The sequence below is a fragment of the Oncorhynchus keta genome, chromosome 34, assembly GCF_023373465.1.
Source record: "Oncorhynchus keta strain PuntledgeMale-10-30-2019 chromosome 34, Oket_V2, whole genome shotgun sequence".
Taxonomy (NCBI): Eukaryota; Metazoa; Chordata; class Actinopteri; order Salmoniformes; family Salmonidae; genus Oncorhynchus; species Oncorhynchus keta.
The window spans coordinates 37,781,281-37,808,912 of NC_068454.1; the positions used below are offsets into that span (position 1 = coordinate 37,781,281).

Below are 27,632 nucleotides of genomic sequence, written 5' to 3' on the forward strand. Positions count from 1 at the left end.
GGCAGCAGCCACTCAATGTTAGTGGTGGCTGTTTAACAGTAGCTACCTGAGATAGGTGTTGTTTTGTTTGAGGACATTTTAAATCTTTCATATGCGGCAGAGCGGTGGGTGAGCTTCTCAAGGAAATCTATTCCTCAAATATTTAATGTGTCTGCGCAACCACGCACTCAAGAAGGGATGGGGGTTTGTCGTCCTGGAATGTTTTGGTGTGCGCGCCCCCGATTGTGTCTGATCGTGTGGCGCGCCAGAGGGCGAGGGTACGTACGCGCGGAAGCGCGATTTGTCTGTATCTGGAGTACAAGGAAGGAGGAAAACTGGAAAGGGGAGTGATGGCGGTAACGAAATGACAAGTTCGGGAGTATAAATTACACAAGAGTTGCATTATGAGGAGCCTTCAGCACCTAGGATGAAGAAACAAGTATCGTAAGAGGTAAAATACAATGGAAGTTAATTTGCGTGCGGTAAAGCTCTGAAATGTTTCGCTCACAGTTTACTTGTAATTGTTACAATGAAACCGATCACCACAAAAGACGTTTGGTATCTAACGTGTTTTGCACAGTTAGCTTATTTTTGTGTTTCATCTTTAGCTGACTTTTATTGTCAGTGTTTGACCGGCTACGAATTATCATAGTCTCTTAAAAGCCCACTCACGTTCAATAATTAAAGAAGTTGGACTACGACAATGTAGTGGTGAGGGAAAAGTAATGTGCTTTGAAGCAGCCGGAAGAATGCGATTGCAAGGTATATAGGAAGTTGCTTTGGATAGGCTCGAATAGTACTAACAGCTAGGTTTTGAAAGTGTATTTTCCTCTTGTCTCTGTAGATGACCACCACATTACGCATGATTTAGACTCCCTGACCAAGACGCCGAATAATCTGAGGGATCCATGGCACTGGTCGACTGAGAACAACAATAGGGGAACAAGAAACACTCAGACGTTTAACTTCTATCGCCTCTTCCCAAGATACTCCCAGTAAATATTTGAAAATGATAAAAGCCGAGAGCAAAGGAGAAAGGGCGCTGAGGAGTGCGTCCCCGCATAGAAATGCCTACAAGTCGGACTTCCACGCTATTAAGTGTACTTTTGATGGGACGAAATCGGACGGTACTGCAAAGTCCTATGCAAATGGCTCTAACGACACACAGGAGGACACGAGGGGGAGGCATTTAGGCAATCGGATAAACAAGATAAAGAATATTTTCCTCCAGATGGATGGCCAGCAACAAGAGATTCAAGAGGTGAAAACAACGTTGAAAGCTGATTTGTCCCTGGTCTCCCCACCAAATGTGCCATTTGCAGTCACCACACACAAAACAAGTTTGAGCTGTGCCACTAGCCCAGAATCTCCAAGTCTAGACAAAACCCCCAAGGGAGAAGATGTCGAAGTTGACAAAACAGCTTTGGCAGAGAAGTTCTCTTCGACCAGGAAACTCTTTGAGAGGACTATCAAAGAACAACCCGCAGCGGAGAAGTCTCCCAACAGAGTTGTAAGCCGGGTGCCCCTGGGCAGTGTGTCTGATGGGGGGAAAAGTACCAGGAGATTGTCAGGGTCCACTGAAACTAGCAACATCAAAACAGAGCCTGGTCCCACTCCAGTGACGAGAAGCCAGCCAGATGAGAGGAGCGATACTGAGGAGACTAAACATGTGTCCAGGGTGTCCCTGAAAGCTGGACCCATGTCCAGGCGGCTAGACAACTTCATTGTGGACAGTGACAATGAGGCAAAACCCACAGAGATGTTGTCTAAAGTATGCAGTCTCTCAGATCGCTCAATGCCTACATCTCCGACAAGGGACAGTTTTAACAAATCCACCATTCCAACTAATGATGCCACTAACAAACCTACCTCCATAGTTACCGGTGTCATTCTCAAACCAACTTCCCCATTCAATAACACTACTCACAAAACATTCCCAACAACAGCCAATGCCACTCCAAAGCCCATCTCCCCAGAGCCCGTATCCCCAGGTGGCCAAAGCGCTTACAAGCGTTCCCCCTCAACCAGTGACGCTTTCAGTAGACCATCTGTGGGTAGCGATGGAGTAAAACCCTCCAGTCCACCCCCCAGGGATCAAAAACAGCCTACTGTGTTTGCCAATAGCTTTTACAGTAGCAACAGGGCCAAAACCTCCAGCAGTGCCAAGAGTGATGGGCATGTGGCACGGAGTCCCACCAGGGAAAAGCCACCTACCCAGGCCTCGTCTCTGCCTGGCACGGTCCGGGCTGAGCTCGTAGTTGTACAGAATGAGTCATCAGAGAGCGAGGAGAACGAAGAGGAGAATATTGAAGACAATGTTTTTGAGGAAGTGCATGTTCAACCCCCAAAAGAGATCAAAGTTGAGCTAAAAGAATCGCCACCAAAGGCGATCAGTCAGAAGGATGACCACCATCAGCCGATCTCAGAGAAAGATGACGGCAAGGAGACTGAGATTACACTGGAGAAGGAAGAAGGAAGTCGATTTGAGGAGTCACGGCATGAATTGAAAGAGGAGTGGAGAGAAGACACGAATCCTGGAAATCAAACCGCGGATTACGAGGAGCAAAATGCAGAGGAGGAGGTTGCTGAGGAGGAACAGGGCAGAAGGGGCAAGATTTCCCCAGTGGCATATGGTAGAGAGAACACAGCATTTGTGGATGATGGGGATACTGACCAGACCCTCGAGGAGGAGAATGAAGAGCAGCTCTGTGAGGAGGAGTATGAGGAGGCCCCTGGGCTTTCAGATGATGAGGAGGAACCGGAACCACTGAGGAAGATCAAGTTTTCAACGTCACCGATACGGGTAAGCATTGAGAAGAGGGAATGTTACATTGATAATCTGAAGTGAAGTTGATGTTAATTGCTTTCATTTTGGGGTCTTAGAGAATGTGAACCTTACTATATGGTTTCTATTCATGGTAGCCAGCTAGCTTTTGTCTGGCCTAAAAGTTCTGAGAGAGGTCAATTGTACATGTGGTAATATACTGGACGATGTCACAGCTGGCGCCCTTTTGGATCAAATTTATTAACCAAGGAAGTCTGCTTTCACTCAGGTTGTTGACTTATTTGTGGAGGGCATTCTTTGGTGCCTTGATTGACAGATCCCGCATAGGAAATGAGTGTCTTTGTTACACATGATGATGTTATGGCTGCTGTTGCACTGTATCAGGTGAAGCGTGTCATGGATGAGAACCCAAACTATGGGGTGTTTAAGCTTCTGTAATTACTGAGGCATTGCCTAAAGCTGGTGTGTCTGAGGGTCACATATTTCTCTTGTTAACAATGTTGTGGATCTAGGCTAGTAGTAGTGGAGACATTTCCGGATGTTAGTCCAGAATGCTCTACGCTGTATTTATGGAAACATTGTTGACATTACGTAAGGGGTCTGTGTGAACCCCAGCTGAATGAGGACAGTCGGGAGGGAACTGGAGTGACGTGTTGGAACCCTGACTTAACTGTACTGTACAGTATGAACAACCTCATCATGGCTCTTCCAGTGACTTGTTGATGGTTGGTTGGAGGCCTACTCTTGGGAAATGATGATTTCCATTCACTGTGAATCAGCCTTTGAACATTAGGGTTGGGCAGTATTCAGACTTTCATACTGTTTCTGTACCATATTATATATATATATATACCAGTACCAGTACCAGTCAAAAGTTTGGACACCTACTCATTCAAGGGTTTTTCTTTATTTTTATATATTGTAGAATAATAGTAAAGACATCAACACTATGAAATAACACGTATGGAAGCATGTAGTAACCAAACAAAGTGTTAAACAAATCAAAATATATTTTATATTCTTCAAAGTAGCCACCCTTTGCCTTGATAACAACTTTGCACACTCTCGGCATTGTCTCAACCAGCTTCACCTGGAATGCTGTTCCAACAGTCTTGAAGGAGTTCCCACATATGCTGAGCACTTGTTGGCTTCTTTTCCTTCACTCTGTGGTCCAACTCATCCCAAACCATCTCAATTGGGTTGAGGTCATGTGATTGGAGGCCAGGTCATCTAATGGAGCAATCCATCACTCTCCTTCTTGGTCAAATAACCCTTACACAGCCTGGAGGTGTGTTGGGTCATTGCCCTGTTAAAAAACAAATGACCGTCCCAAACCAGATGGGATGGCGTTTCGCTGCAGAATGCTGTGGTAGCCATGCTGGTTAAGTGTGCCTTGAATTTTAAATACCTCACAGACAGTGTCACCAGCAAAGCAACCCCACACCATCACACCTCCTCCTCCATGCTTCACGGTGGCAATCACACATGTAGAGATCATCCTGTGTCTCACAAAGACACGGCGGTTGGAAACAAAAATCCCAAATTTGGAGTCATCAGACCAAAGGACAGATTTCCACCGGTCTAATGTCCATTGCTCATGTTTCTTGGCCCAAGCAAGTCGCTTCTTATTGATGTTCTTTAGTAGTGGTTTCTTTGCAGCAGTTCGACCATGAAAGCTTGATTCACGCAGTCTCTGCTGAACTCAGCATTTATTTGGGCTGAAATTAACTTATCCTCTGCAGCAGAGGTAACTCTGTGTTTTCCTTTCCTGTGGTGGTCCTCATGAGAGTCAGTTTCGTCATAGCGCTTGATGGTTTTTGCGACTGCACTTGAATAAACTTTCAAAGGTCTTGAAATTGACTGACCTCATTTCTTAAAGTAATGATGGACAGTAGTTTCTCTTTACTTATTTGAGCTGTTCTTTCCATAATATGGACTTGGTCTTTTACCAAATAGGGCTATCTTCTGTATAGCACCCCTACCTTGTCACAACACAACTGATTGGCTCAAACGCATTAAGGAAAGAAATTCCACAAATTACCTTTTAACAAGGCACACCTGTTAATTGAAATGCATTCCAGGTGACTAGCTCATGGAGCTGGCTGAGAGAATGCCAAGAGTGTGCTAAGCTGTCATCAAGGCAAAGGGTGGCTACTTTTTAAAGAATATAAAATAGATTTTGAGTGGTTTTAACACTTTTTTTTTTTGGTTACTATATGTGTTATTTCATAGTTTTGATGTTTTCACTATTATTCCATGTTGTAGAAAATAGTATAAATAAAGAGAAACCCTGGAGTAGGTGTGTTAAACTTTTGACTGGTACTGTATGTATGTAGTTATTTTTTAATTTACGCACAAGAATTTAGGCAATCCAGGGGGGGGGGATTGAATGTCTCTGCTGTAACCAAGAAGCTTCATCTTGACATGTAGCCACTTAACTAGCAAGTTAGCAAATCAAATGCATAGCTGGAGCCCTGAGCTGGATATAATTTATTGACACGTGTTGGATTTTTAAAAAATGGTTATACTTAACCTATATACCGTAAAAGCAGTGGCGTAGCCCTCGCCACCACAAGACGAGGGTGCCCTCAACCCAAATGGTATCGAAAATCATACCGTCAGTATTTTGAAATTCCCCGGTATACTCTATACGGTATATCACCCAAGCATAGTCAACATGTAAGGACTCTTGACCAACAAGACGTGTAGATGTTCATTCAACTCGTATGATCTCATTTTACTGACCGGTGCCAAGTCATTTTATGATAATGGTGGGGATAGTAAAAACCAAGAATTCCCTATTTACTCTACCTTTTACGAGCGAGCGGAACTTAAATCCTTTTGGGAACAAACACATTCCTGCCCTCAGAACTCCCTCCTATCTATTGTGTTTATGATCCGCCTGGTCAATATGCTCAGTTCACCGCTGGTGAGTGACTTTAAGATGGTAAGCTAGAGGGTAGTTTTATCTGTGCATGGCATTCTCCTTTACCACTGGCACTCATGGGAATGTAGGGCTGGGCGATATATCAAGTTAATTTGAATTTATGTTCCTTCCTCATGCCTGTATCGCAGAATAGTATTTTGTTTTTATGAGCGTTTATGTACGCTTGTTCTCACGTTGTCTTTTCGGTCTTGTTCGCTCCTTCTGTGCTGTGCACCTTCCCATTTACACCAGAGATCTGTATATAATGACGAGATGCTCATGTCTCCGCCCTAACAATGGGAGTCGTTGTCCCAAAAGCGGAAAGGCAGGTGACAATCTTAGGTTCAAAATAAGAGCATAGAAATGCATTGGGCTTATTTTGGACAGATTTTGGCGAGAGTGAAACCTCTTGCTTCGCCTCTTTCACCCAAGCCTCTCCTCCTACCACTCACAACAACAACAGATGGGATATCCCATCTTCCTCTCTGACAAACGGTGTCAACTTGCTATTTGCATTTGAGGTTTGGTCCAACAGAATGGGTCATATGGACACCAAAACACATGGGATACATTATTTTTCTGTAATAGATGAGAAGTTTCAAACCATAACCTTTTTTTAAATGTTTCAACTCCTCATGATTCGAAACCGAGCAGACACTACTGAAACAGATGTACCAACGAATATTCTGGAAAATGAATGCTCAGTTAGTCGCGCGCCCATTATGGTACCACGTATCGCTAGCAGATAGTCAAATAAAGATTGTTATACTAGCTGTGTAGTCTGTGTTTTATAAATGTGCAATAAGCGTAAAACAATTTATGTGAGGAATTGGCAACTTGTTCTCATTCTTTAGAAACAAGGCAGGCCACTTGATTTCAAAATTTGAACAAACTGGACAGGCTAGCATGCTGTTCAAACAGTTGGAGACAGACAGAAGGTTGTGTTCATAACAATACAACTGTTAGCTGAATTCAGATCCAAATTAGCCAAACTTGAAATATAAATATTAGCTGGCTACTCACTAGCACGTGGACTTATTTATGAGAATGGTGTTAATTTTCTATAATGCCTGCTGCGTTATTAGTGAATGGTAAAATCTCTAACAAAAAGGGCTTTTTTTATAGACCAAGCTGAAAGCTAGTTCAGTGATTGTTTTGGGGGAAAACAGCAGATTTTGATCAATTACATTATTAGTGGGTCTTATGGTTGTGGAATGCATACACTACCGGTCAAAAGTTTGGGGTCACTTAGAAATGTCCTTGTTTTTGAAAGACAAGCACTTTTTCCCCCCACCATCCCTCTAAAATTGATCTGAAATATAGTGTAAACATTGTAAATGACTATTGTAGCTGGAAACGGCTGATTTCTAATGGAGTATCTACAGGGGCGTATAGAGGCCCATTATCAGCAACCATGACTCCTGTGTTCCAATGACACGTTGTGTTAGCTAAGTACTATTTAATGAAGCTGCCAATTGAGGACTTGTGAGGTGTCTGTTTCTCAAACTAGACACAAATGTACTTGTCTTCTTGCTCAGTTGTGCACTGGGGCCTCCCACTATTTCTATTCTGAGCCAGTTAGCACTGTTTTGTGACGGTAGTAGTACACAGTGTTGTACGAGATCTTCCATTTCTTGGCAATTTCTCACATGGAATAGCCTTCATTTCTCAGAACAAGAATAGACTGACTAGTTTCAGAAGAAAGTTATTAGTTTCTGGCCATTTTGAGCCTGTAATCGAACCCCCAAACATTTGAACGTTGTGTACGTTCAGCCTAATTTCACAAGCTCCGAATTCATTAGATTATTGCTGACTGTTTTTAAATGCAGTGTATTTGACCTTTTAATTGTACAACAAAGCTTATTTAGAGAAAACAAATATATATACAAATCGTGAATTGCCCATAGGTTTGAAAAATATTGAGATAGGGCTGGGCTATATGGCCTAAAACTAATTTGTGAAAGGCGTCAAAATGAAGTGGGCTGGGCATGGGGGGGTGTTGTGTGATATCTCCCATCAACACAGCTTATCAACAATTTTGGCAGATCAGGGGGGAAAAAATCACTTCAGGGCATTCCACAGCCTATATACTGGTCAATGTTTATCCAGGGCCTCGTGTGTTATCTCAGGTTGTGGATGGCCCCAATTGGCCTGACATAGGGTCCTAGGGAGGGGGTCCTGTGAGAGGGGGCCAGTAGCTGACCTGGAGGACGACACAAACAGTATGCTGCATCTGTCCTAGGGACGACATAGCAGAGATTAGCCTAGCTTCACACTTCACGTCATTGTGTTACAGAAACAGTTCACATATTGATAGAGCTCAGTAACAGTGTGAGTGAAGAGAGATACACAAATGTGTTCAGAAATTCAAGCCATTGCAAACTCCATTATCAAACACTGTTTCAGTGAAGAATGCATTACTTCTAAACTCCTGTACAAACGATGGATCGATTTATGATCACCAGTCTTTTTGTCCAGGTAACGCTAAGGTTAAAGGGCGTCTCCTTGTTAGGACTAGGTCGTAAGTGTGACGTGACATCTGTTGGTTGACAGTGTTCTTCCCGTGGTTGTGAAATGGTGGATTCTTCGTTTTGGTCTTGCCCTGGCATGTGCTGCTCATCATTCTTCCCTCCTTGTTTCTCAATTCTAACAGGCTGAAGGTAGATAGCATGTCATGTGTCTGGGACAAAGTGTTTACTAGTTATTAATGAAAGATTGTTTTCAGCCAGCTTTTTCGCACCCTTCATTTTTTTTGCCTTCTATACTCATTAGGGTGCCGTCTGTAAAATAGTGGGTGTCCTATTTTAGATGAGTCATGATTGAACTGCTTCCAGACAGTTTGAAGTGGGCACGGCACTTTAGGTTTTCCTCAAGCATGCACTTCCTGAAAACACTCCACCCTGGAGTATCTCTTAACAACACGAGGATGAGATGTGTCTTCTGCTATGTGTTGACTCGAAAGTGGAATGCTTCCTCTGGTCTTTCCTTTAAACGTCAACGATGATATTGCAAGCAGGGATGGCTTCTGTTACAATACTTAACAATTTGTTTCCACAATTGTAGCCTTACTTGCCTAGAGAGTAAAGTTATGTAAGCAGAGTTCTTTCCCTCTCAAACAGGCCTCTCAGGAGAAAAGACACTCTCCTTTTGCAATAGGAGTAATTTCGGTGACAGGTTGGCCCTTGCTGTTGGTGTTTGAATATCGGTTGAAAAAGGGGATTGACTGTCTAATAACAACTGTCTTTTTCAATTATCTGGAAAGCAGAAAGATTTGCATTTGACAGTTTGGTCTTCAACCGAAGCGTCTTTCCATTTCATTTTCAGCACCAGTCTCTCTTCACCTCTAGTGGCACAATACAGAATGATTCTAGTTTACCTCACTAGTAGTGCTTGACTAGGGTATTCAGTCGACAATGCCTCAGACAGTGTGCTGGTTTCAGCTGGCCCTGCCTGGCGTGGCATGGTGGGCCACTCTGGAGCCCTGGCCTGCTATCAGAGGAGAGTTGAAGTGCTTTGTGCTATAGCCTGCAGCAGGATTTAGGTCTTTGTGTGCAACCTGAGCCTGTACAGGGGACCTGTCATCTGAGGAAGAAAGGTCTTCTTTGTCAAGCTGCTGTAGGAGACTTCCATTCTGAACATGTTCCTTGACCGAGGCTCAAAAGACAGTTTGCAGCTGCACATATGGAGAGTTACTGTTTGTTTTTCGCAAATGAATGGATTGTAAATTCGTTGAGACTGATTTTCAGACACCTGTACTCCTATCCCATTAGCTTTGTACTTAATCTGCTTGTTCTGCTTTGATGCATCTTTAAAAATAGAGGTTGTGCATTACTTAAGGAATCTCAACTTAAGTTGATGCTTTGTACCCGTCAGAGGCTGAGTATTCCGGGCCTCCCGAGTGGCGCAGCGGTCGAAGGCACTGCATCGCAGTGTTGCGGAGTCTCTACAGCCTGGGGTCATAACCGTCCGTGACCGGGAATCCCATAGAGCGGCGCACAAATGGCCCTGCGTCGTCCGGGTTAGGGGAGGGTTTGCCCAGGGGTGCTTTACTTGGCTCATCTCACTCTTGCGACTCCTTGTGTCGGGGTGGGCGCCTGCAGGCTGACCTCGGTCATCAGTTGAACTGTGTTTCCTCTGACCAGTGGTGGGAAAAGTACCTAATTGTCGTCCTTGAGTAACAGTATAGCTACCTTTTAAAAAAAATATATATATAGAAAGTTACTCAAGTAAAGTTCAGCCAGTAAAATACTACTTGAGTAAAAGTCAAATTATTTGGTTTAAAATATACTTAAGTATCAAAAGTAAATATAAATAAGAAAGAAATTCCTTATATTAAGCAAAGCAGGCGGCAATGTTTTCTTGTTTTTAAAATGTATGGATAGCCAGGGGCACACTCCAGCGCTCAGAAGTTATTTACAAAAGATGCATTTGTGTTTAGTGAGTCCGCCAGGCCAGAGGCAGTAGGGATGACCAGGTGTTTTCTTGATAAGTGCTTGAATTTAACCATTTTCCTGTCCTGCTGAGCACTCAAAATGTAGTGAGTACTTTTGGGTGTCAGGGAAAATGAGTAAAAAGTACAATATATTCTTTAGGAATGTAGTGATGTAAAGGTTGTCAAAAAATATAAATGGTAAGTAGTTTTTTTGGGTATCTGTACTTTAAGTAGTACTTTACACCACTGACTGGTTTCCGGGTTAAGCGAGTAGGTGTTAAGAAGTGTGGCTTGACGGGTCATGTGTCGGAGGACACATGACTCCACCTTCGCCTCTCCCACAGCCAGTTGTGGAGTTGCAGCGACGAGACCAGATCGCAATCACAAAATTGTGGAGAATAAAGGTGTAAAAAAAAAAAAAAAAAAAAAGACTAACTATAAAAACAACAACAAAGAACCTGAGTATTCCAACCTGAAGTGCCATAATGGTTATTTGAAGGTTAGGCTTAATTACTAGCTGACAATTACGTCAAAGTTACGTTGGACCTTTTTTGTTTACTGCCTGCTATACTACCCACTGGCTTGTTGACACGTGCCCACTGTCATATTTCTGTATGCCAGATAATATAGGGCAGAACACTTCTGCTCCTTGATTTACTGTAGTCGAAATGTCTGTATTGCCGCAGGTTCCTCAGTCAGTCAATGCATTAATGCAATGGTGGGGGGGGAAATATCTTCATGTTAATATTTGGATAACAGAGCACCTAGATGGGGCGTTGGATACGATATACTGCATTCCCATAGCAACTGAGTCGGTAGTAGTCTGTTGCTGCAGCAGTCTCAACCTTCTGTGCAGGCCTCGTGTTAAATGGTCAACAAACACTGGGGTTATACCATAGTCTTTTCCACGCGTTTTATCTTCAAGATATCTCTTTGCGCCATCTATCGTTTTATGTATATATTATATATTGCGTAGCTTTTATTCTTACTTCAAAGAATGGCTGGGTGATCAATCAAATGAATTTGAATGCATGTTTTGGTGTGCTGTTCCAAATGCCTGTATCGCAAGAATCCTTAACATTCTCATCTGTTGCATCAGACTAATTGCTTTTTAAGGTAACTGGTTGTATGAATTTGGACTCTATCATCTCACAACTGTCCCAGAGTCTGTTTGGAATAGGCTATTTCTTTCTTGACAAGCTGACCAATAGAATAGGTCAACTTTTCTACTATAGGGGATAGTAGGTTGACAAAGGCCAGTGATTTTGCTGTCCGTTGCTCGTCTTGCTGGCTGAGAAAAATACAGTTATTCTAAAATCTTCAAAGTGCACATCGTTCATCCTCTACTTGCATGTTCTGAGTTACCCTAATCTAAATGTGATTTCTGTCATTCTGAGCACCGTAGGTGGATGCCCTAATCAGGTTACGCAACCTATGCATATGGGTACGGTCAATTTCTCAAATGTCCGGTAAATTAAAATGCTGCTGGTCAAATGTCCGGCGCCACGTTTTCCTAATTGAAACCATGTCATAGACAGACTTGAAAGCCAGATCGGTGAGTATTGCAAAAAAAAGCAGGTTAAACTAATTTGATCAAATAAAATGATTAGTGGATCTTATGGTTTTGGAAGGCTTATTTAGCCTAAATATAATTTTACAAGCCCTGAATTAATTTGATTATACCTGAGTGTATACCTGACTGTATACCTGACTGAAATGCAGTGCATTGACCTTTTTTTAATTGTGCAACAAAGCTTATTTAGATCTTGAATCGCCCATAAATAAAAATAAATAAAAATGCAATATGATTTTCAGGACATATCTCCCAGCCCTATTTCAAAGGGCTTTTGAAACATTTGATTGTGTCATAGGCAGAGGTAAGGAAAGGGTTAACTCCTCTGTTCTCCGTACAGTTGGAATTGTGTTTTCTAGGTGTGGCCTAATCTGAAGAAAATTATGGAGTGGTGTGACACAGAGCTATGTTCAAACTGTGATCCACAGGTCTAACAAACGGCACACCCGGCAATCTGTATCTGCTGACATTCACATTCACCTTGACACCAATGCTATGACCACATGTTGTAGAATTATAGTAGAGAGCTGTAACACTCCCCAGTTCCAGGTGTGTTATTATCCTGTTGTAGATACTGTGTGCAGTACCGAGGTAAGTACACTGTAGTTTATCCAGTTAATTCACTGTCCAGAGAGGCTGACTAAACTATTGTACTGTGCTGCTCATTGCTGTTGAAGTCTGGGTAGACATTTGGAGTTGGGAATGAGTTAATCTTCAGAGAAAAGGAAAATGGCACTGAGTATGGATCAACAATATTGTAGTATCCTGTTTGCAGCAAGGCACTAACGTAATACTGCAGTAAATGTGGCAGAGCAATTACCTTTTTGTCCTGAATACAAAGTGCTATGTTTGGGCCAAATCCAATACTATAAGGACAGACGCTGGAGATGAGAAGCAGGTACAGGGAGTGAACAACGGACAGCGTCTGGACAGCGTCTGGACAGGGGAAACATAAACGACAATAATGCTGACACGGGGAACAAACTGAGGAGCAGACAGATAGATAGGGACAATCAACAATGTAAGGGAGTCCAGGTGAGTCTAATGAGCGCTGATGTGCATAATGATGATGACAGGTATGCGTTATGAAGGGCAGCCTGGTGCTGGAGAGCGGTAGAAGGCATGACAGTACACCCCCACCCGGCGTCCCACCTGGGCGAGCCTGACGGGCTGGCTGAAGCGTAGAAGCCCGACGAGCCAGCTTAATCGTGGAACCCGATGAACTGGCTGAGGCATGACGTGGATTGGGCGCCTGCCGAGCCAACCGAGGAAAGTAAACCGCTCGGGCCAACTGAGGCACCCCCAGTTCCATCGGCGACGGAACCCGGACCCAACGTCACCAACAAAAACTCCCTGATGCTTCACATATTGGTGTCAGCATTCTGTAAGGACGCTGCAGATGAGAAGCAGGTACAGGGAGTGAACATTTAATAACCAACAAACAGAACAGAATACCGACAGGGGAAACTTAAACGACAATGCTGACATGGGGGACAAACTGAGGAGCAGACAGATATAGAGGGGCAATCAATAAAGTAAGGGAGGTTCAGGGGAGTCCAATGAGCGCTGATGCGCGTAGTGATGGTGACAGGTGTGCGTAATGAAGGGCTGCCTGGTGCCCTCGAGCGCTAGAGAGGGAGAGCGGGAATAGGTGTGACAAATACAACACATTACTGAATATGACTATCCATATTTTCAAGCTTAGTGGTGGCTGCATGATGTTATGGGTATTCTTGTAATCATTAAGGACCGGGGAGTTTTTCGGAATTAAATCTAAATAAATGGATTGGAGCTAAGCACAGGCAAAATCGTAGAGGAAAACCTGGTTGTCTGCTTTCCACCAGACACTGGGAGATTAATTCACCTTTCAGCAGGACAATGAACTAAAACACAAGGCTAGAGTTGCTCTACACTAGAGTTGCTCACCAAGAAAACAGTGAAAGTTTCTGAGGGGCCGAGTTAAATCTTGAATTGACTTAAATCCACTTGAAAATGTATTGCAATATCTGAAAATGGTTGTCTAGCAATGATCAACAACCAATTTGATAGAGCTTGAAATTATTTGAAAATAATAATTGGCAAATGTTGCACAATCCAGCTGTGGAGAGCTCTTACAGATGTACCCAGAAAGACTCACAGATGTAATTGGTGCCGATGGTGCTTCTACAAAGTATTGACTCGGGTGACTCCTTATGTAAATTAGATCTGTATTTAATTTGAAATACATTTGCAAAAAGACATTTAAACATGTTTTCACTTTGTCGTTATGGGGTATTGTGTGTAGCTGGTGAGAAAAACATAACTTTCATATGTAGTAAGTAAAGGGTTATGAATGCTGTGTTCCAAATAAAACTACAAGTGTGCTTGCTGTAGTTCCTCAACGGCACAGCTAGGAGAGCTCAAAAAAACACCTTATAGTTGAAGACTCTTCGAGTCATAAAAGTGCATTGAGATTACTGTGCACAATTTGAAAAGGTGTGTGGCCACTTGGAGACACCAGTTAGACCTCATTCAAGCCTCGTCATTTTTTGTCTTATGTTGCACCGACCCCACATTTTCCAGGAATGTTCCTATGATTTTACTCAATGTATCCAGTATATTTTCTGACTTGGTTATCAACAAATGCGGCGAAAAGTAGAGTAAATGTACAATTCTCAAATCAACAGTGTAATGTTTGGATCCAGTCTTCTGTCAGGTGAACTGTCCCCAAACAATTTGATTTGTTGGTTCTAAGCATTAAACTTTCAAGTAGTTCTTTGTTGACTGTTGCTGGGTGCTATCGTCCTCTATCCTCACCGGCCTGTACCCCACCTGTCCTAAGAGCTCTCCTAGCCCCTTACACTGTCTGAATTTGTCCTGCTAGGTGACCTAAACTGGGACATGCTTTTAATACCTGACCAAGTCCTAAAGCAATGGGACTCCCTAAATCTTTCTCAGATTATTACCAATCCCGCAAAGTATGACTCCAAATACCCAGAAAAGGCTACTCTCCTCGACGTTATCATCACAAATAATTCTGATAGGTATCAGTCCAGTGGTTTCTCTAATGACCTTAGTGATCACTATTTAACAGCCTGTGTTTGTAATAGCTGCTCAGTGATACAACCTGTCCTGATTTGTCATTGACACTTGCTAAAAAACTTAATGAACTGGCCTCTGTAAAATGGTATAGAATCAGCTTGAAGACTGTCGTCTGTCGAAGACGCTTGGAACTTATTTTTTAAATATTTTCAGTGGAATTATTAACAAATACGCCCCATAAAGAAAATTAGAATTAAAACCAGGTTCAGCCCCTGGTTCGACCGTGATCTTGCAGAGTTACTCCACCTCAACAATTGCATTTGGCGAAAATGCTCAGGCAAATGAGAAATAAGTGCACTCAGGCTATCCGGAAGGCCAAATTTAGTTACTTTAATTTCTCTGGGATATGTGGGACGGGAGTGTCCCATCTCGCCAACAGCCAGTGAAATTGCAGGGCGCCAAATTCAAAACAACAGAAATCCCATAATTAAAATTCCTCAAACATACCAGTACTTTACACCATTTAAAAAACGAACTTCTTGTAAATCCAGCCACAGTATCCGATTTCAAATAGGCTTTACGGCGAAAGCACACCAAAAGTTAGGTCAGCACCTAGTTACAGAAAACCATATAGCCATTTTCCAGCCAAGGAGAGGGCTCACAAAAATCAGAAATAGCAATTTAAATTAATCACTAACCTTTTGATCTTCATCAGATGGCACTTACAGGCCTCCATGTTACACAATAAAAGTGTTTTTTGTTCGATAAAGTTCATCTTTATGTCCAAAAACCTCCATTTGAAATTGGTGTGTTATGATCAGAAATGCATTGTCTCAAACAAACATCCGCTGAAAGTGCAGAGAGCCACATCAAATTACAGAAATACTCATAATAAACATTGATAAAAGATACAAGTGTTATACATGGAAATAACTTTAACTTCTCCTTAATGCAACCGCTATGTCAGATTTCAAAATGGTTTTACGGCGAAAGCACACCTTGCGATTATGTTCGGTCAACAGAAAAACATCCAGCCATTTCCCAAAGAAGGAGAGGTGTCAGAAATAGTGTTATTCACTTACCTATATTCACTTACCTTTTGATGATCTTGATCGGAATGCACTCCCAGGAATCCTAGTTCCACAAATGTTTTTTTTTTTCGATAAAGCCCATAATTTATGTCCAAATACCTCCTTTTTGTTAGCGCATTTAGCCCAGTAATCCAAATGCATAATGCGCGATCACTTGTTCAGACGAAATGTCAAAAAGGTTCTATTACAGTTCTTAGAAACATGCCAAGGGAAGTATAGAATCAATCTTTATGATGTTTTTAACATAAATCTTCAATAATGTTCCAACCGGAGAATTCCTTTGTCTTTAGAAATGCAATGGAACGCAGCAACCTTTCACGGGAGTGCGCGTGATCAGCTCATGGCACTCTGCCAGACACCTGGTTGAAACAGCTCTCATTCGCCCCCACTTCACAGTAGAAGCCTCTAACAAGGTTCTAAAGACTGTTGACCTCTAGTGGAAGCCTTAGGAAGTGCAATATGATCCCATAGACACTGTATATTCGATAGGCAATGACTTGAAAAACTACAAACCTCAGACTTCCCATTTCCTGGTTGGATTTTTTTCTCAGGTTTTTGCCTGCCATATGAGTTCTGTTATACTCACAGACATCATCAAACAGTTTTAGAAACTTCCGATCTACTAATTATATGCTTTTGGGCCTGAGTAGCAGGCAGTTTACTCTGGGCACATTTTTATCCAAGCTAATCAATACTGCCCCCCAGTCCCAAAGATGTTAATGAGCAGTGGTCTCTCTGTGGGTCCTAACCCCAAGAAGTTCTGGAAAACGGTTAAAGACCTCGAGAATAAACCCTCCTCCTCACAGATGCCCCTTAATGTTGATGACGTGGTTGTTACTGACAAGCACATGGCTGAGCTCTTTAATCACCACTTCATTAAGTCAGGATTCCTATTTGACTCAGCTATGCCTCCTTGCCCGTCCAACATTTAATCTCCCACCCCTTCTAATGCAACTATCAACACTTCTCCCCCCTTTTCCCCTGCCTACAAAGTTTCTCCCAGCAGGCAGTCACTGAGTCCGAGGTGCTAAAGGAGCTCCTTAATTAAACTTGACCCCAAAAAAACATCTTGGTCAGATGTTTTTTAAATGTAGTTTACTTAACCTTTATTTAACTAGGCAAGTCAGTTAGCCTTTCTAGCGCAGGCTCGACAACATTCCGCTGAAAAGGCAGTGTGCGAAATTCAAAAATGTGACTTTCACACATTAACAAGTCCAATACAGCAAATGAAAGATAAACATCTTGTTAATCTACCCATCATGTCCGATTTCAAAGATGCTTTACAGCAAAAGCACAACATATAATTATGTTAGGTCAGAGTCAAGTCACAAAAAACGCACACAGCCATTTTCCAGCCAAAGATAGGAGTCACAAAAAGCAGAAATATAGATAAAATGAATCACTAACCTTTGATCTTCATCAGATGACACTCATAGGACATCATGTTACACAATACATGTATGTTTTGTTCGATAATGTGCATATTTATATCCAAAACTCTGTGTACATTGGCGCGTTACGTGCAGTAATGTTTTGATTCCAAAACATCCGGTGATTTTGCAGAAATACTTATAATAAACATTGATAAAAGATGCAAAGTGTCATTCACAGAATAAAGATAGACTTCTCATTATTTCATGCAACCGCGGTGTCAGATTTAAAAAAAAATTTTACTGAAAAAGCATAATCTGAGAACGGCGCTCAGAACCCAATCTAGCCAAATAAAATTCCGCCATTGGAGTCAACAAGTTTTTTTTTTAACACTAAATATTCACTTACCTTTGATATTCATCAGAAGGTACTCCCAGGATTCCCAGTTCGACAATAAATGACTGATTTGTTCCATAAAGTTCCATAAAGCCCATCATTTAGCCACTTGTGGTTAGTGTGTTCAGCCCAGTAATCCATCTTCATGAGGCGCAAACAAGTCAAATGATGTATGGAATCAATCTTTAGGATGTTTTTAACATAAATCATCAATAAGGTTCCAACCGGAGAATTTCATTGTCTGAAGAAAAGCATTGGAACGAGAGCAAACTCTGTCGGAAGCGCGCGTCATGAGACCGAGGCGCTCTGCCAGACCACTCACTCAAAGAGCTCTCATGGACCCCTCTTTTATAGTAGAATCCTCAAACCAGTTTCTAAAGATGGTGACGTCTAGTGGAAGCCCTAGGAAGTACAACCTCATATCCATATCTGACTTTGATTTCAATAGGCACTGTTTTGAAAATCGATTTCTCACTTCCTGTTTGGATTTCTTCTCAGGTTTTTGCCTGCCATATGAGTTCTGTTATACTCAGACATCATTCAAATAGTTTTAGAAACTTCAGAGTGTTTTCTATCCAATACTAATAATAATATGCATATATTTGCATCTGGAACAGAGTAGGAGGCAGTTCCGTCTGGGCACACAATTCATCCAAAAGTGAAAATGCTGTCCCCTATCCCAAAAAGGTTACGAACAAATTCTTATTTACAATTATGTCCTACCCTGGCCAAACCCAGACAGCACTGGGTCAATTGTGTGCCACCCTATGGGGTGGCCTGGATTCGAACCAGGTACTGCAGTGACCTATCTTGCACTGAGATGCATTGTCTTAGACCACTGCCCCACTCAGGAGCCCACTTGTTTAGACCCTTTCTTCTTTTAAGGTTGCTGCCCCTATCATCGCCAAGCCTATCTCTGACCTTTTTTAACCTGTCTCTCCTTTCTGGGGTGATTCCCATTGCTTGGAAGGCAGCCACGTTTCCTCCTTTTATTTAACTGTTATAGGCCTATTTCTATTTTGCCCTGTTTATCAAAAGTGTTGAGAAAAACTTGTCTGTAATCAACTGACTAGGTTACTACCTCAAGAGTGCAGTGTATAAAGTCAGAACATCTGCTGTCTCAGCCACTGCCTGTCACCAAGGGAGTACCCCAAGGCTCGATCCTAGGCCCTACGCTCTCCTCAATTTGCATCAACAACATAGCTCTGGTAGTAGGAAGCCCTCATCCATTTACATGCAGATGATAGTCATATACTCAGCTGCCCCGGCCTTTGTGTTAAATGCTTTACAACAAAGCTTTGTTAGAGTTAAACAAGCTTTCTCTGCCCTTCAGAACACCTCCAAAACAAAGGTCATGTGGTTTGGTAAAAATAATTGGCTTCTCCCCACAGGTGTGATTACTACCTCTGAGGGATTAGATCTTGAGGTAGTCACCTCATACAAGTACTTGGGAGTATGGATAGACGGTACACTGTCCTTCTCTCAGCACATATCAAAGCTCCAGGCTAAAGTTAAATCTAGACTTGGTTTCCTCTGTCGTAATCGCTCCTCCTTCACCCCAGCTGCCAAACTAACCCTGATTCAGATGACCATCCTACCCTTGCAAGATTACGGAGATATAATTTATAGATCGGCAGGTAAGAATGATCTCGAGCGGCTAGATGTTCTTTACTGTTCGGCCATCGGATTTGCCACCAATGTTCCTTATAGAACACATCACTGCACTCTATACTCCTCTGTAAGCTGGTCATCTCTGTATACGCATCGCAAGACCCACTAGTTGATGCTTATTTCTAAAAACCTGCTTAGGGCGGAGTGAGGCCTATCTCAGATATCTACTGCAGCCCTCATCCTCCACATACAACACCTGTTCTGCCAGTCACATTCTTTTAAAGGACCCAAAGCGCACATTCCTGGGTCGCTCGTCTTTTAAGTTGGCTGCAGCTTGCGACTGGAACGAGCTGCAACAAACACTCAAACTGGACAGTTTTTTATTTCAATCTCTTCATTGAAAGACTCAATCATGGATACTCTCACTGACAGTTGTGGCTGCTTTTCATGATGTATTGTTGTCTCTACCTTCTTGCCCTCTGTGCTGTTGTCTGTGCCCAGTAATGTTTTGTGCTGCTACCATGTTGTTGTTGTGTTGCTACCATGCTGTGTTGTCATGTGTTGCTTGCTTGCTATGTTGTCTTAGGTCTGTTATGTCGTGTTATCGTGATGTGTGTGTTGTCCTATATTTTATTTTTGTAATTTTTAATCCCAGCCCCCGTTCCGCAGGAGGCCTTTTGCCTTTTGTTAGGCCGTCATTGTAAAAAATAATTTGTTCTTAACTGGTCTAGTTAAATAACAACTGTTTTGTCCTAAACTTTGGTCTAATAATTTTCCCATAATCTCCAAACTGTTGCCTTTCCATTATTTCCAGGTTTCTTCCTTAAGAAACATTTACATTTAGCCTATCCATATAGGCCAATTCCCACATGTGTAAAGGGTTCAAATAAATAATTGTTAAACATTTACTTTTTTGCCCAGATGCACTTTTAAATTTAGATTTTGGCAAATAAGCCATTTTTCTACTTATCCTGAGTCAGATGAACTCATGGGTATCATTTTTATGTCTGCGTGCAGTTTGTAGGAAGTTGCTAACTAGTGTTAGCGCAATGACTGGAAGTCTATGCGAGCAGCGAGCAAGTCTTTAGGAGCAGCTATTATAGATGTCCAGTCATTGCGCTAACGCTAGTTAGCAGTGGTTCACAAAACTCATTTTAACTTCCTTAATTCAAACTGCTCACGGAGACAAATTGTATCAATGAGTTCATCTGACTCTGGGTAAGTATACGAAGGGCTTGATTGCCAAAATATTGCACTATCCCTTTAAATCAGTGAAGTTACAATGTATATTGGTTGCAAACAGAATTAGCAGTGGCGCTAATCAGAGACGTGAATCAGTTATATCTCAGATGGTGTCAACATAAATAAGTTTACTTTTTTTCAAAGTCACCAGAAGTGACTTTCTCAGTCGTTCTACAGAAAGAAACATTATGTTGTGGCATGCCCTTTGTCCTGCTCGATTTCCTGTGTGTGAATCCTGGAAAGTGGAGAGAAGTGAACGTAGATACCATTCGGCCCCACTACTCTAGTCATGGACACTCAAGGAGGGACGGATCCTGTACATCCCCCTCCACAAAATGTTATACTTTAATTTCCTGTCTCTGTTTCGTTCTCTTTGGTTGCCAGAGGAATGTGTCTGACACACTGCACCAACGTTCCCTCGAAGCTGTGCGCGCAGTAGCCCTGAGACTGCCGCGCAAAGCTTACAAGAAATATCAGCCCACGGAGAGACAAACGAGATTGAACTTCACTCAACTTTCTCGCGTTTTCCCCGGTAACACTGTCGACATTTCCCTTTACCGTGGCAATTGGGATCGAATCAATGCAATATTACCCACTTTCAATACGACATACCGAAACAAAACAAATTATGCAAGAGTTTGTTGTAGGCAGAACGAATCGAAGTAGGATTTTATTGGGCACGACAATCAGAGCTGCCGTAGGCCTAAATGCAAATCAACCATTGCCATATATGGATCTGTGCCATTTACTTCGAACTGGACTGTGTTTATAGCTGTGGTCGTGATAGAGATGAGCTTGTTTTGAGATCAAAGCAAGAGCTGCATGTAGCCACGTGTGGACATTTTGTTCATATATTTTGCTAGCTAGTGAGTTATTAGCCCAGTTCTAGATACTTTGTAGTCAGCAATAAGGGAGTGATTGCTTCCTACAAGAGCACAAAATGTGTACATCTCTAGACGTCTTTGAAAAGCGAGTCAGGTAAAGAGCTTTTTTTGTCTTAAAGGCAGTGTTGTATTTTTAGACTGGCTTAAATAAGCCAATAGGCAGAGGGTAGCATAATGTGTCTGATTCTCTGTAATAATGGTATGGGAATCATAATGAATTAAATTTTGTAAAGTGGTTTCTTGCATCTAGCAACACAAATGTTTTCAGGCATCTCCTTGTCTGAAGGACAAGTGGATAAACAGGTTAATGTCAAACCCTGCATGTTTTTTTTTTCCTTCTCCAAAGTCCCATGGAATGCCTACGTTGAACTCAACACATTCTCTGCTACTTTAGGCTGAGTGATAGAACAGCTATTTCCATGTTTAAAATGTTGTGAGATGCATCATTTTCTTCATTGTTTTTGATGGTCGGCAACTCTGGTAGGCCTACATTATGGTCAAATAGCCACAGTAGTCTACCTGGCCATTGCTTAAACTGTAATTTAAAGCAGGTTCAGCCTCAGTGTTCACAGTAAACACACGCTGGAAGTTGCACAGAAGTTTCATAATGTTCAGGTTTGCGCTCAGCAGACCTGAAATTTGCTCAGTGACGAAAATATTTTGAGGGAACATTGCACTTACCCAGCCAGCAGAGAAGCCAGAGAGGAGAGGAGAGGAGAGGAGAGGTGAGGAGAGGGAGGCCCGGCCTGCCAGGATCTGAGCTCCCTCCAGACACCTGGGCTGGAGACTGGAGGGATGGGCCTGAATACTAATACAGCTGCCTCAATGCTGCCTTTTCGCTCTTTGGCACAGGGAGACTCCGACTAGTCTGGGGCTGATTGTGATTGCCTCATAATGTGTTTCATTGTGTGATTTTAAAAGTAAGTACATCAATAACTTGTTTTCATTAAGCTGGTTGACAGAAGATGAAGTGGTATCGGAGGGTTTTTAACAGCTGCCCATAGCAGGGCACAAGAGGTGCCTGTTAATCTGAGTCTGTGGGCCGTTTAGAAGCAAACCTGTTCAACCTGTCTTTACTCCACGCTCCCTTGAATATGATTCCAAAATGGAACCCAGCCGCATTCTATCCATCTTAATCCACATCACCAAACACAAGGTTAGGTAGGGTATGGCCTCTTTCTCACAATTAAACAGTCAGTCACTTGTTTTTCCAGAGTGATTCATTGTTTATTTCTTCAATGGTAGAGTTGAAAAGGAGGCCTATTTGACAGATATTTTTTGTTGTTGAACCAATGTCTATTTTTTTTTAATCTGGTCTCATCTTTTTGTAGAGCGTGCTAGCAGGAAGTATTGAACCCATTCCGTGCTCTGTTTATTCAGGACTGAATAACTTGGCAGCATGCTTTCTTTCCTAATTACTGTATGATCTGCACCAGGCCCCTGCCCTGCTCCCACAGCATGTTTTCATTTGTTGTCTTTGTAGAGCTGCTTACATTATGTGCTCGTCCCGATCCAACGCTCGGCGCTCGCTTTGCTGCCCTTGCGTAGCTCGGGCTTCTCTGGTTAGCTTCCCTCCCAGCTGCTGACTCATTTCCCACAGTGGTATGTTTTGGGGGGAAGGGATAACGGGAGAGGGGGAAAATATGTGTGTGTGTGTGTGTGTGTACAGCAGGCAGGCCTCTGTGGTGGTTGAAGGTGGATGAAGTGTAATTGTCAAGCCAGGCCTGCTGGGAGACAGGCTTTCACAAGCCATGGAGAAACAGAAAATATGAAGCAGATGGCACTACGGTTTACCAAGCCACATCACAGCTTATGTCACTCTATTAAAGATTTAGTGGCACAAAATTACAAAAAATAAAATGCCACATTAATTGCCAAGCTTTCAGCTCAGTAGTCAAAGAGAATACTATGCGCTTGACCGATTTTGATCTGAATCTGCTTGTCCTTGCCCTCCAGAATGGAACAAATTGCAACTCTTACCTGGCCAACCACCAGGCCTGCACACAGAGATAAATGTAAATGGGTGTTTCACATGGTAACTGGAGATTGGTGATCACAACAGCAAGCTGTTTTTAGGGGGGTTAATAAAGACATTGATTCCAGAGTCTCTATCTTGTGTGGAAGACGGTGCTTGAGTGATTAGGTTTCGGCAACAGAGAAAGGAACATTGTTCCGAATAGCTGGAGTATTCCATGGCAACAGGAAAATGGAACAAAAGAAGTGAGAGGGGAGAAGCCAAGCAAAACCACTGCAGCGCTACTGCAGAGTCCAACTGAGGCCTGGGATGCATCAGTGTGTTCCCGCCGTTCTACAATTTACATTTTCTATTAACGTTTCTCCGCTTCAATACTGTACACCCCCAAAACCAGGCCTTTTTTTAATCCTTAATGACTTTTGTCTGCTTCGGTTTTATTGATTATTTTTTGGATTTTAACTGGCTATTAAATCCCAAACCAATCTGATTTGGTTGTTCACATAGACTTTTTCTAGAGCACGCTGTTCTCAGCCTTAGTAAATGTGTGCGTGTCAGATAATCCAAGGACTGGTGTGCTCCGACTAAACTATTTTCATTTGAAATGGCAGAGAGCACTTGTACTATACATCCTGAATTAATTGGCAGATTCACTCATCTCAATACCAAGTGAGATGGCATTGCTTGTGTCCAAGCTTAAGCAATGTCTGTCCAGCTAGGAGAATAAAGCCAAAGCAAGGGATGCAGGCAGGGGAAATGGTGTTCAGCTATGAGATTATACCCACGAACACGGTCAAAATCTACATATACCTCTAGTAAAATGAGGGCCATTCTTCCCTTCCACAAAATTGCAATAGTGTGTACAAACCCTTTTGGATTGTAATCTGTTTACATGGGAATGTGCTTGTGAGAACCCATAGCAGTCTACACGGAGACGGATGGTCGGTCGTCTCCTACTCCCGCTGAGCTCCTGCCAGGTTCCTCAAGTCCTGACATGCTCCAGCACCCAGACCTCAGACTGGGCTTCTCAGAGTGGAAATGTTTACTGGATTACATCATGCAGGCTTCACACTACTCCTCCATCCAAGCTTCCAAAGGGATCTACTTCTAATCATGTAGCTTTCCTCAGTCACTCTCTGCCTACCTCGGCAGACAGCAAACCTCTGCCTTTTTCTGAGGGCTGGCTTGTGCTGTCTCCTGGACCGTACCTCCTTACCACTCGCAACATTTGGGGAGGACTTGGAGATCACAACTGCTATGAACCGCCATGAAGGGAGAGGATTCGTCTCCCTCAGTTAGACATCTATTTTCTACATTGTAGAATAATAGCGAAGACATCAATACCATGAAATAACACACATGGCATCATGTAATAACCAAACAAGTGTTAATAAACAAATCAAAAATATATTTTATATTTGAGATTCTTCAAAGTAGCCACCCTTTGCTTTGATGACAGCTTTGCACACTTGGCATTCTCTCAACCAGCTTCATGAGGTAGTCACCTGGAATGCATTTCAATTAAAAGTTCATTTGTGGAATTTCTTTCCGTAATGTGTTTGAGCCAATAATTTGTGTTGTGACAAGGTATGGGTGGTAACCAAATAGGGCTCTTCTGTATAAAGACCAAGTCCATTTTATGGCAAGAACAGCTCAAATAAGCAAAGATAAACTATAGTCCATTCCTTTAAGACATGAAGGTCAGTCTGTCCGGAAAATGTCAAGAACTTTGAAAGTTTCTTCAAGTGCAGTCGCCAAAACCATCAAGTGCTATGATGAAACTGGCTCTCATGAGGACCTTCACAGGAAAGGAAGACCCAGAGACACCAATAAGAAGAAAAGTCTTACTTGGGCCAAAAAACACAAGTAATGGACATTAGACCAGTGGAAATCTGTCCTTTGGTCTGATGAGTCCAAATTTAGATTTTTGAGATGCAGAGTAGGTGAACGGATGATCTCTGCTAGAGGTCGACCGATTATGATTTTTCTACGCCGATACCGATTATTGGAGGCCACACAAAAAAAAGCCGATACCGGTAAATCGGACGATTTTTTTATATATATATATTCGGAATAATGACAATTACAACAATACAGAATGAACAATGAACACTTTTTTACTTAATACATAAATAAAAACGGTTTAGTCTCATAAATAATGAAACCTGTTCAATTCGGTTTAAATAATGGAAAAACACAGTGTTGGAGAAGAAAGTAAAAGTGCAATATGTGCCATGTAAAAAAGCTAACTTTTAAGTTCCTTGCTCAGAACATGAGAACATATGAAAGCTGGTGGTTCCTTTGAACATGAGTCTTCAAAATTTCCAGTTAAGAAGTTTTAGGTTGTAGTTATTATAGAAATTATGACGTGTCAACTATTTCTCTCTATACCATTTGTATTTCATATATCTTTGACTATTGCATGTTCTTATAGGCACTTTGGCATTGCCAGCTTAATCGCGGGAGTTGATAGGCTTGAAGTCATAAACAGCGCTGTGCTTCAAGCATTGCTAAGAGTTGCTGGCAAATGCAGTAAAGTGCTGTTTGAATGAATGCTTACGAGCCTGCTGCTGCCTACCACCGCTCAGTCAGACTGGTCTATCAAATATCAAATCATAGACTTAATTATAATAAACACTCAGAAATACGGGCCTTTGGTCATCAATATGGTCAAATCAGGAAACTATAACTGCGTAAACAAAATGTTTATTCTTTCAGTGAAATATGGAACCGTTTTATCGATTGGTGGCAACCCTAACTCTAAATATTGCTGTTACATTGCGCAACCTTCAATGTCATGTAATAATTATGTAAAATTCGGGCAAATTAATTACGGTCTTTGTTAGGAAGAAATGGTCTTTACACAGTTCACAATGAGCCCGGCGGCCCAAACTGCTGCATATGCCCTGACTCTGCTTGCACAGAACGCAAGAGAAGTGACACAATTTCTCTAGTTAATATTGCCTGCTTAACATGCATTTCTTTGAACTAAATATGCAGGTTTAAAAATATATACTTCTGTGTACTGATTTTAAGACAGGCATTGATGTTTATGGTTAGGTACATTTTGTGCAACAGGTGTGCTTTTTTTGCGAATGTTTTTGTTAAATCGTCACCCGTTTGGCGAAGTTGAGGTAGGCTGTGATTTGTTGATAAATTAACAGGCACTGCTTTGATTATATGCAATGCAGGACAAGCTAGTTAAACTAGTAATATCATCAACCATGTGTAGTTATGTGAATATTAATTGTTTTTTTTTATATGATAAGTTTAATGCTAGCTAGCAACTTACCGTGGCTCCTTGCAGCCACGAGGAGTCCTTTTGATGCTGCACTCGCGTAACAGGTGGTCAGCCTGCCACATAGTCTCCTCGTGGATTGCAATGTAATCGTCCATAATCGGCGTCCAAATAATCTTTGCATGTGTGGTTCCCACTGTGAAGCGTGGGGGTGTTTTGCTGGTGACACTGATGACACTGCCTGTGATGTTTTTAAAATTGAAGGCACACTTAACCAGCATGGCTACCACAGTATTCTGCAGTGATATGCCATTCCATCTGGTTTGCGCTTAGTGGGACTGTCATTTGTTTTTCAACACACCTCCAGGCTGTGTAAGTGCTATTTGACCAAGAAGAAGAGTGATGGAGTGCTGCATCAGATGACCTGGCCTCCGCAATCACCCAACCTCAATCCAATTGAGATGGTTTGCGTGCTCTGGGCAGGTCATGGTTTGTGTGCTGAGTTGGAGCACAGAGTGAAGGAAAAGCAGCCAACAAGTGCTCAGCATATGTGGAAACTCCTTCGAACTATTGCTCAGAACTGTGTGAGAAAATTCCTGTTAGCAGGCTAGGATACATCTATCCTCTGGAGAATGAGAGAGCCAGTTTTGTGTCTGTCTTTGGTGTTCGCTACTATACTGAACAAAAATATAAACGCAACATGTAAAGTGTTGGTCCCATATTTCATGAGCTGAAATAAAAGATCCCTGAAATGTTCCATACGTGCACAAAGCTTATTTCTCTCAAATGTTTACATCATCCCTGTTAGTAAGCATTTCTCCTTTGCCAGGATAATCCATCCACCTGACAGGTCAGGCATATCAAGAAGTTGATTAAACAGCATGATAATTACACAGATGCACCTTGTGCTGGGAGACAAAATGCTACTCTAAAATGTGCAGTTTTGTCACACAACACAATGCCAAAGATGTCCCAAGTTTTGAGGGAGCGCGCAATTGGCATGCTGACTGCAGGAACGTCCAAAGGAGCTGTTGCCCAGAGAATTTAATGTTCAATTCTCTACCGTAAGCTGCCTCCAACATCGTTATAGAGAATTGCCTCACAACCGGGG

The 27,632-nt window shown here is 42.2% G+C and overlaps 1 protein-coding gene across 5 annotated transcripts in view; it reads left to right on the forward strand.

Annotated features, from left to right (window-relative positions):
* Nucleotides 1-246: 246 nt before the first annotated feature.
* The window catches only part of LOC118367068 (neurabin-1-like), a 45,389-nt gene continuing 18,003 nt past the window's right edge, over nucleotides 247-27,632 (forward strand). For 3 of the 5 annotated variants that reach the window (XM_035750069.2, XM_035750071.2, XM_035750072.2), the window contains exons 1-2: nucleotides 248-430; nucleotides 824-2,782. In XM_035750069.2, the coding sequence (XP_035605962.1) occupies nucleotides 989-2,782 (1,794 nt within the window). In that variant the 5' untranslated portion in view covers nucleotides 248-430; nucleotides 824-988. Of the gene's footprint in view, nucleotides 431-823; nucleotides 2,783-27,632 lie in introns of all 5 variants that reach the window. The other 2 variants (XM_052493803.1, XM_052493804.1) reach the window with 1 other exon arrangement.